General features: G+C 36.0%; 2 protein-coding genes across 2 annotated transcripts; one reads left to right on the plus strand and one right to left on the minus strand.

Annotated features, from left to right (window-relative positions):
* Positions 1-34: 34 nt before the first annotated feature.
* LOC140981199 (G-type lectin S-receptor-like serine/threonine-protein kinase LECRK3) lies at positions 35-2,783 on the plus strand. Its single transcript, XM_073447514.1, is given in 2 exon segments — positions 35-1,094; positions 1,097-2,783. Coding segments are annotated over 2 exon segments (2,397 nt in total). The 5' UTR covers positions 35-220; the 3' UTR covers positions 2,620-2,783.
* A 3,393-nt stretch (positions 2,784-6,176) lies between these two features.
* Positions 6,177-10,100, minus strand: LOC140981044 (uncharacterized). Its single transcript, XM_073447264.1, has 8 exons — positions 9,653-10,100; positions 9,201-9,310; positions 9,032-9,088; positions 8,632-8,931; positions 7,990-8,237; positions 7,291-7,597; positions 6,939-7,212; positions 6,177-6,670 (listed from the first exon to the last, which is right to left on the minus strand). The coding sequence occupies exons 1-8, from the start codon at positions 10,034-10,036 to the stop codon at positions 6,416-6,418; spliced, it is 1,935 nt and encodes a 644-aa protein (XP_073303365.1). The 5' UTR covers positions 10,037-10,100; the 3' UTR covers positions 6,177-6,415.
* Between the last annotated feature and the right edge of the window lie 159 nt (positions 10,101-10,259).

Here is a 10,259-nt window from a genome sequence, read left to right on the forward strand (position 1 = left end):
AAAAGAAAACGACATATAGACTTGAGACTGAGAGTAGCTTTCCCCTGAGGAAGGTTTCAGCCATTTAGCCAATGGGAAGCCATGTTTTGGTCGTCGTTCTTCTTCATTTATTGAGAAAGATGATTGAGACGACTTACCTATTAAACGGACAACAACAACCTTCACAAAACTTGCCTGCAAGATTATCTTTTCTTCTCCTCCTTTGTACTGATTCCTTCAAATGGCATCCGCAGTTTTCTGCAACACAAATTTATGTTTCATGCTGATTCTTTTGGTTCCGGTTCCAATATTTTCCATTGCACAGCCGTATGGCAACTTTTCTTCGGGCTCATCTCTCGTTGCAAAAGAAGAGAATTCATATTGGTTATCTCCATCCGGGGATTTCGCTTTTGGTTTTCGACAGATTACGCCTGGTGGAGGCTACTTGCTTGCCATCTGGTTCGACAAAATACCCGAAAAAACTATAATTTGGGCTGCGAATCGAGATAATCCAGCTGCACAAGGGTCTAAGATTCAGATTTTTGCAGATGGGAGATTTGAACTTGATGATCCAAGGGGCCAGCCAATTTGGAATGCTGGTCTGGCGAGTGTGGCATATGGCGCCATGCTGGACACCGGTAACTTCGTACTGGTAAACAATGCATCAGCTGTCCTGTGGCAAAGTTTTGATCATCCAACCGATACGATTTTACCGGCCCAGATATTTTATCAAGGGGGTAGTTTGGTATCCAGCTTCTCGGAGACGAATTACTCGAGTGGGAGATTCAGATTTTCTTTACAACTTGATGGGAATCTTGTGTTGTACACCAGGAACTTCCCTATGGATAACAATATTGATGCATACTGGGCGACACAAACTGTTGGCAGTGGATTCCAAGTCATCTTTAACCAATCTGGCTACATCTTCCTCACAGCAAAGAACGGAACAATACTTGATTTACTGTCATCAAATGGGGCTTCAACCGGACAGTATTACCAGAGAGCGATATTGGATTACGACGGGGTTCTCAGGCATTATGTATATCCCAAGTCTGGTAATTCAACAGGTGGAAGGCCAGCGGGTTGGTCCGTTTTGGACTTCTTTCCTTCTAACATCTGTATATGATACGGCAATCTTCTGGATCGGGTGCTTGTGGTTTCAACAGCATATGCTCCCTCGGAATTGATCAGAAGCCCAGTTGTGTTTGCCCGATTGGTTACTCTCTGGCTGATCCAAACGACAGGATGAGCGGATGCAAACCTGATTTCATCCCACAGGTTTGTGATCAAGAATCACAAGAAACATCGCATTTCACCTTTGTCGACATGCCTAACACTGATTTCCCGGATATTGATTACGATATTTTTCGATCTGTCGGAGAAGATTGGTGTCGAAGTGCTTGTTTAGATGATTGTTTTTGCTCTGTTGCAGTATTTCGTGGCGGTTCTTGTTGGAAGAAGAGGTACCCTCTTTCGAATGGAAGAGTTGACCCAAACCTTGGGGTAAAAGCATTGATAAAAGTGAGGATAAATAATGCGACATCAGGCCCTTCGGGGAGTAATCCGAATAAGAGCAACAGATCCACTCTCATTATCACAGGATCTGCTCTTCTGGGAAGTTCAGTGTTTCTGAACATACTACTATTCGTTGCTTTCTTCTTGTTCGGTTTTTATTTGAAAGGACGAAAATCGAAGATGCTTCAACCAGATACAGCCCTTGCTCGGGTAGTTAACATAAGAAGCTTTAGTTTCAAAGAGCTACAAGAAGCAACAAATGGGTTCAAGGAAGAACTGGGTAGTGGGGCTTGCTCAACTGTTTACAAAGGGTCCCTGAAGAACGAAAATGACCGTTTAATCGCGGTGAAAAAGTTGAATAAGATAGCCAAAGAAGTTGAGCAAGAATTTAAAGCTGAAGTGAACTCGATCAGCAGAACAAACCACAAGAATCTGGTCCATTTACTAGGATACTGCGATGATGGTCAAAACAGGCTTCTTGTTTACGAATACATGAGCAATGGCTCGATAGCAAGCTTTTTATTCAACGAATCAAGGCCAAATTGGTACCGAAGAGTGCAGATTGCATTTGCAACCGCAAGGGGGCTATGCTATTTGCATGAAGATTGCAGCACTCAAATCATTCACTGTGACATCAAGCCTCAAAACGTGCTTTTAGACGAATCCCTCGTAGCAAAGATCTCTGATTTCGGGCTAGCAAAACTTTTAAGGCCTGATCAAACCCGAACAACCACCGGGATCCAAGGAACTAGAGGGTATGTAGCTCCTGAATGGTTCAGAAACTTGCCTATCACAGTTAAGGTTGATGTTTACAGCTTTGGTATCGTGTTACTGGAGCTCATCTGCTGCAGAAGGAATGTCGAAACATACATTACGAATGATAACGAGGCGATTCTCACTGATTGGGCTTACGATTGTTATAAAGAAGGTACACTGAGCTTGCTAGTGGCTGATGATGAGGAAGCCCTGGACGATATCAAACGGGTCAAAAAATTCGTGATGGTCGCCATTTGGTGCATTCAAGAGGATCCATCGTTGAGGCCAAACATGACGAGAGTATTGAATATGCTTGAAGGATCTGTTGAAGTGCCTCAACCTCCAGATCCTGAATCCTTCATGAATTAGTTTCAACCATATGTTTAATAATTCTGGGAGTTTGAATAAAGTATGGTGATGCAATGTAATAGCGATGCATGTAATTTAAAGTTGCTTCTTTTTCTACTTTTAAATGCTTAAATTTGTAGTAATGACTTTGTCTGCATGTATTGCTTCTTGAAGTCACTTGGCATGATCCTTGTATTCTTATTTTCATTCAAGAATTTAAACAAGGACAACTGAATTATCTCAACTCTATTTCAAAGCAAACAATTGAACACAAAAATCTAAGCATGACATTTTAACATCTTTTGGTAAATTACATAATAATTATATTACTTTTAATTTAAAAAAAAAAAAAAAGAAAGAAAGAAAGAAAGAAAGTAATCAAACTGAAATACCAGAACAAGAAAATACTTCCCCACAATTTGATATAATTTGTCTGTTTGGTTTTTTGAAAAAATATCCAATCTAAACTATTGAATTAGATTTATTCGATCAAATAATTTTATTGAACCCAACTGTTACACCATCTTTTTTTGTTTTTTTTCCCATTACTTCCACTTGTTGAATTTCTAAGACCCCTTTTCTATGTTTTCTCACTGTTTAAATTCCTTTTGGTCTTCATTCCATGTCATAAATAAATATTTGCTTTAAATCTGTTCGTTGCCGGCTAAGGAAGAAGAAGAAGTGTTGACTTTAACCTAGTACAGCGGTTAGTTGACGTCGAAATATTTAGAACGTTCCAAATTATCAAGCCCCGTCTATCTTGGACAAGTTACAAAAAATCAACCAAAAAAAAGAAAAAGAAAAAAGAGAGTAAGATTCACATAACACATCATCTTGGCTTCTTCGCTTAACTCCATCAAAATATTTTGGTCAGCATATTTACATATCCATGTTGTATGGTTAAAAAAATACCTTAAAATGATTCGTCGCCACCCTAAAATACTCTTGCTTAATATATCCAATATGTAAGCTTGAAAAAATCTCGTGATCGATTTGAAATCGGGCAACATATGGTTGTATGTGGTGCAATTACGATGCCGAGTTTTGGTCCAAAAACAGATGAAGTCTTGGCGTCTCTCATTGCACCATAAACAATCATGTTGCTTGTAGTAAATGTGTTATTTTAACTACATTCTTGAAATTGAATTGGAGCTAGTAGTATGGTTTAAATATGGCTATGTTGTTTTTTTTTTTTTTTTTGGTGAAATGAAATATTTTTTTTTCCATCAATTCAAATGGATTCTTATATTTATGCATACTATATTTGGTGGCAAACATCCAATTAATAAGTATAATTACTTGGTTATTATCCTATCAATATGTTATAAAATATATATAGCATTAAGTGAAATACAAATTTTGAAATGATAAAAGCTCTTTCGAATATATATATATATACATATATATATATATATATATATATATGTCTTCGAAATATTTGAGAAATAACTTTGATCAAACTTCATTTTTAAAAATGATCATATCCAAATGTATTTGAATATTTTCAAATCTCTAAGTATATTTATGTATTTTGAAATACATACGAGAAGGTCAATTTTTAAAAAAAATATTTGACCAAAATTATTTTAATACTCAATTTTCAAAGAGAATGTGATTTCTAATTTGTACACGAAACAGCTGTAAAACAACATGTAGGGCTATTGTTCTGTTAATTGTCATTTTCATGTTTAAAGTTGATGGACTAAGTTCCATAGAAACCTTACCTTCTGCGCGTCGTCGTTCGTTATTTGTATACAGCAATAATCAACTAAAAGATATTCATAAAAAATTCGAGCTCGACTCGTGAAAATTAGGAGATAATTTAGTTCACAAATTCAGTGTTAGTGACTATTAAACATTGAGTAAAATACATTGATTTGGTAAAAAGTAGGAAAGACGGGTCAAAGTCAGGGTCGATCCTAACAATGTTTGGGCCTGAGTCTAACTTTTAAAAAGAGACATCTGAATCATAACGTGTGTTCATATTTTTTTTAGTTCCATAGCAATTTTTCAAATTAAATCAATACGTTAAAGACAATATAAAAAACTAAATGAATAAAAATATCAAATATGTCCAAAATGATCACTAAAAAACAACACGTCTAACAATTTTAAAGCTAAAAATACTAATCAAGTTTGTATAATCAAGTTGTTCAGTAATTACATAAACAATGCAAAAGGAACATTTTATTCATGATTAGATACAACTATAGGAGCATGGAATCATGTGATTAAGAGGATATTATGGTCGGAAATAATTCATAGAAAAAGAAAATCGGGTCAATATATGATACATGATTAGATACAACTATAGGAGCAATCTCCCTTGGAGCAGTTTTCCTCTTCTTTTTATCCAATGATAATTGCAGAAACAATGCAAAAGGAAGAAACTTAAATTTCTAATTTAGACCACAAAAATAAAGTCAACAAAGAAAAATAGAAACATATTTATGTGAATTATCTATATTCCACCCTGAACTAAATCTTTAATTATAATTGTTTAAAAAATTAACGCTTGCTCAAAAGGAACATTTTATTCAATTATTTCGTGTCAAATAGTAAGGTACACTAAATATTGGTTTCCTTCTCTTGAGTCATTTGAAACTCAAATAGTAAGGTCCACTAAATTGCAGGGAAAAAATTAGAAAGGTGTTGGTTTTAAAACAGAAAATTAAGACTTCAAAAGTGGATTTATGAGGAGGTCATTCCTCAAATTTCAGCGGGTAAAAACCGCAAATTGATACACGCTCCAACAAACTCTTTTGATTAAGATCAAATCTATCAAGACCTAACATTTCAGCTTTTGCCACAAAAAAAAAAGAAGAAAACACAATAAAAAGACAAAAATCTCATCAAAAATTTGCTATTAAATTTCCCAAACATACAGTTACCACACGTTCGAATCTTCCANAAAAAAAAAAAAAAAAAAAAAAAAAAACCACCACCTTTTTGTTACAATATTAATATTACTGATATTTATTATTTTTGGATAAAATAACAAACTGAAACTTTTCAGATTCTTTGAAATAAATTTAAATCCTTTCCCTTTTCTTTAAATTATTTCTTTTGAAAAACTCTTGGGTTTGTTCATTTCCCTCGATGCAAAATATATGCATATATTTTGAAATATATTATATTCATAGATATTATTCGGTTCGAGATAATTAAAATTATATATATAACTAAATATTTTTTAACACTTACAATTTTTATGACATGCATGGTTAAACTTGTTATTTTAAATTTCTAATTCCTATTTATTTTAGTTTTTTACCGACTAAAACTTCTCCTGTTAATAAATTTATTACTCCCTTTTAATTTGAATTTCAGAAAATCAACATATCCCAGATATACAAATATATGCAAATCAGATTCAGAGGACGATGAAATTGTCTTCTCAATTAGCTGCTGCTTAATTTTTAAAAGTGACATTTGCTTCATTACTTTCTACTTCCATAGCTCCCATTTAATCACACAGGCAAACTTGGACAGAAAAATGTTTCAGTAGATATACAGAAATTTTGTCAGTCAAATATCAATCGATAGATTTTCACATGTAACGAGAAGTTTGTGTAACATTGAACGCTGTTATGTAATCTAAAACCAGCAGCAAACTCAGACAAACATCTTGCCAAGTATCTTGAGCATGAAAAAAATGTGTCTTGGCCTGTATGACTCTGTGCCCAAAGTAAAATTCACGAGAGAAATTACAGCACAAGGACATCTATATGTTATTGCAAACAAAAAACGGAATGCATTTATCATTTATATACACATCATATCCATTTTGCACAGGCTTGTGATGTATTGTGACGGCTTAAGAAGAACAAGAGAGCATGCACACACCTGGACGATAAGCCCAAGCGGGGGGCAAGCGTGCATATTTCTCCATTCCTGGTTGTTCATCGTACGGTTGTTCCATAACCTTCAACAGCCTGCGAACTTCATCAAAATCGCCTTGCTCAGCGGCATCAATGGCACTTTGACATAAATAGTTCCTAAGAATGTATTTGGGATTTACTGCGTCCATCAAATTTTTCCTCTCCCCATCAGGGATGGTGCTGACAGAAAGCTGTGGTAAGAGGAAATGAGAAGTGAACACCGATATAACCCAATAAAAAATTTCAAATTGTATGAATAACACTTCTCAGGATATATTCCGCACACCCCAACTGTCACTCCTAAAATAATGGATTCGCACATGGTTTATAGAGTTGTCGACCACGGCTATGATAATACAAACCTTGTTCATTCAAAATTTAAAAAAGAAAAAGCAATGAAATGAAAAAAAAATCATTTGTGCGTGTTGCAAATGCAATTTACAAATATGTTTTGTGTACCTCCAGTATATAGGACTTCAGCCAGCTAGTCCATGCATCTTTGCGCTCCTTGCCAATATCCAACAACACAGCTTTAAGAGGAATTAATAGTTCTTCCTCCGGAATGGTAGGATCAGCTTTGATATTTGAAAGTAACCGAAAGAAATTGGTGTAGTCGACTTTATCAACTGCCATGTTTTTAAGAAGTTCACTGATCAACTGCTTATTATACTTTGGCAGACCGAGTTTTCTCGTCATTATACTTTGATAATCATCCATGAACTTTATTCCATATCTGACAAGTTAAAAAAAAAGTTCAAAGAAAGTCAATCTAGCATCACATTTCACAAATTAAATAAGCCATTCAAGATACCTCTCCATTGCATAGTTTGCCTCGTTGTCATTTATCAGTTCGGCAGCAGAAAGAGTTGTCACGAACTGTGCAATATTCCATAGGCCAATATCAGGTTGATTTGCAAAACAGTACCTTCTTCCAGGAAGATCAGTGGTGTTTGGAGTGTAACTGGGGTCAAACGCATCCAAGAAACCAAAAGGACCATAATCAATGGTGAGTCCTAAAACACTCATGTTATCAGTGTTGAGAACTCCATGGGTGAAGCCAACCCCCTGCCATTGAGAAACTAAAGAAGCCGTACGCTCGGCAACTTCCACTGCCCAAGCTGATATATATTGCCATTGCGAAAACAAACAAATATGTTACCGGGGTAAAGTAGCCTTATTCAAAATGAAGAAAGAAAAAATATCATAGTTCCATTTTTTTTTTTTTGGCTCGTTCATCATATATGTATAACTTATTTCACTTGCACACACAAGGAAAGAAACAGGCACGAGCTTATCGGGTGGAAAGATGGCGTGTAAGAGGCATGTGACTCGATCACGTTTCACTTTGTCTTCATTCAGGTTGGCCAGAGGATCTAAGATACTGTTAAATTTAATTCCATTTGAATTAGGCTCGCCGAATAAGTCGTTTCTATGGATGAAATATTGAAATCAAGTCTTGTTTAGCTCTAGGGAAGGAACAAATTAAATCAATATTCAAATTAATTATTACCTGCATATTTGTTTGAAGTTAAATCAACAATTGAACCATCTCCTTCACCAGTGCTAAAGGATAGACTGTCACTTTTGCTGAGGTTCTCTAAATGAGGAAAGTGATATCTAATGGCAAAGTCAGCCAAAGTGTGAACAAGGCCAATATCTTCCTTCCCTCTTGATGCATGTATTTGATATGAACCAAAGCGAAGAAAGGATTGAGCAACTCTGCAAACAATTGCACCAGGTTCGTCCTTTGGATTTCCACTGCATGTGATAGAAACAAATAAATACTTTTAGACAAAATGACAAGAGAGTTCAATGCATGTTTTAAGATCAAATCACTATGTTCAAGATAGATAGCTGTGATATCAGCAACCCGTCAAGATTGCAAATTTTGAATTTTAAGTAAAACTTCTATCAATTTAGCTAATATAAAAGAAAATCCATAAAGATACCGAAAAAAGATATGCACGACACAAGCACAAGTTAAGAAACATAAATAGAAAAATGCAGGAAAGGCAAGAAGCCTCAGAGCTTTTTGCTTTTTTTCATTTAACAGAAGACTTCAATTTGTCGCAGAAACCTTGAGCCTTAAGGATAAACTAAATGAGCATATCCAAACTAAATGAGCATATCCAAATAGGTATGGAACGCATACTCGTAAAACATGTCCCGACTGACATATTTTCCAGTTGTCACAATACAAAGAGCACGTGTTGTCGGGATTCCTAGACCATGCATTGCCTCACTACAGAGGAACTCCCGGATACTACTACGCAAGACAGCAAGACCATCTGCAAACCGACTGTATGGAGTCCTTCCAGCACCCTTGAGCTGCAATTCCCATCTCTGAGACTTCGAGTTGAGAACCTCTCCTAAAGTAATCGCTCGACCATCGCCCAACTGGCCGGCCCATGTTCCAAATTGATGCCCCCCGTAGCACTGAGCATAAGGCATCCTATATAGTTCATGTCCCAAAAAACGGTATAAAGGTAGACCCAAAAAAGAACGAAGAATGAAATAGAAAAATTATAAAGAACCGAAGAAACAACACTCACGCTCCAACTAAAGCTGAGGCCCCAGAAAATTTCTGTGCAAAATCAGGCCTTTCAAATCTGAGATTCACACAAATATCATGTCTATATCATTAAAGAAACAAATCTCAAATAACCGGAAAGGCACACCAATAAACTCAGTGAGAAGTAGCAGATAAACAAAACAACTTACTCTTTAGGGTCCAAATCAAGAAGCTCCGCCACTGAATCCGACCGTGCAACAAGCTTAGGATTCTCCACCTCAGCAGATGGAGATACTTTGGAATAGCAAGCATGAAAAACCTATGATAATGCGATTGAGAAACTTTAGCCACCAAAATGTAACAATTGCGAAATAAGAGGAGATTTTCCATAAATATAAACACAAAACCGAATTCTCCAATATCTCATTTTCAATATCCCAACCCAAAAATACATAGTTGAAGATTTCAAGACATCAAAAGGCCAAACTTTAATTCTTTTACATACTCTATTCATAATTTTTCGTGTACTACAATCACTGTAAGTAAATGCAAGGGCATGAGCTCCATTACCAATTAATATAAATGATGAAAATTAATAAAACAGCTGCAAAAGTTGCAATAAATTCGAAAAGAAAGCAAATTAACCCACAAAAAACCAAACCTGTCGCGGAATCAAATCTGTTCTAGGATCACCAGGTAGCTCACGAAAAAACGAGTGGTCCCACCTCAGTTCTTCCAGCTTCAGCTTAACCCTGTTTTGAGCAATACCATCTTTATCTACAGACTTACTAACAACGAAACTATCATCTCTACCAATTTCCAAACTCTGATTCCTCAAACCGTCAGAAATCGAATCGACGGCGCCGGCGGACGGAGAAGCGCTGCCGTCCATTGAGAAGATGGTGAATGTCTGGAATTTCTTGGATTTAAAAGGGCTGAAGGGGTAGAATCGGAATACGGGCGTAGGGAAAGCAGGCCGGCGGAGGGAGAGGGCGGTGAGAGAAGAGGTGGTGCGAGATACTGATGAGGTAATGTGGGAAAACATTTTTCTGGATTAATTACTAAGGACTTGTTTGGCTCACACCATTTATTTTCTTTCTTTTTTTCCAGTTTTTGTCTAGAAAGTGCTATTTCTGTATTCTCCTCAAGGAACTCGAATTTTTTACTGTTAGAACAAAAATTAAACAAAGTATTTGCATGTATGTATATTTGGAGTGTAAATGAACCAACTTTGTTCGTCATCAGTTTGAGCCGACTCAAAATATATA

The sequence above is a fragment of the Primulina huaijiensis genome, chromosome 7 (assembly GCF_012295235.1).
Source record: "Primulina huaijiensis isolate GDHJ02 chromosome 7, ASM1229523v2, whole genome shotgun sequence".
NCBI lineage: Eukaryota > Viridiplantae > Streptophyta > Magnoliopsida > Lamiales > Gesneriaceae > Primulina > Primulina huaijiensis.

What these genes read in the sequence shown, in the direction of transcription:
- LOC140981044 (XM_073447264.1), bottom strand. Translation starts at nt 10,036, where the DNA reads ATGTTTTCCCACATTACCTCATCAGTATCTCGCACCACCTCTTCTCTC. An exon ending in CTTGATTTGGACCCTAAAGA is followed by an intron (nt 9,089 to 9,200) that starts GTAAGTTGTTTT and finishes TGTGAATCTCAG; the next exon opens with ATTTGAAAGGCCTGATTTTG. An exon ending in GCAAACTATGCAATGGAGAG is followed by an intron (nt 7,213 to 7,290) that starts GTATCTTGAATG and finishes TTAACTTGTCAG; the next exon opens with ATATGGAATAAAGTTCATGG.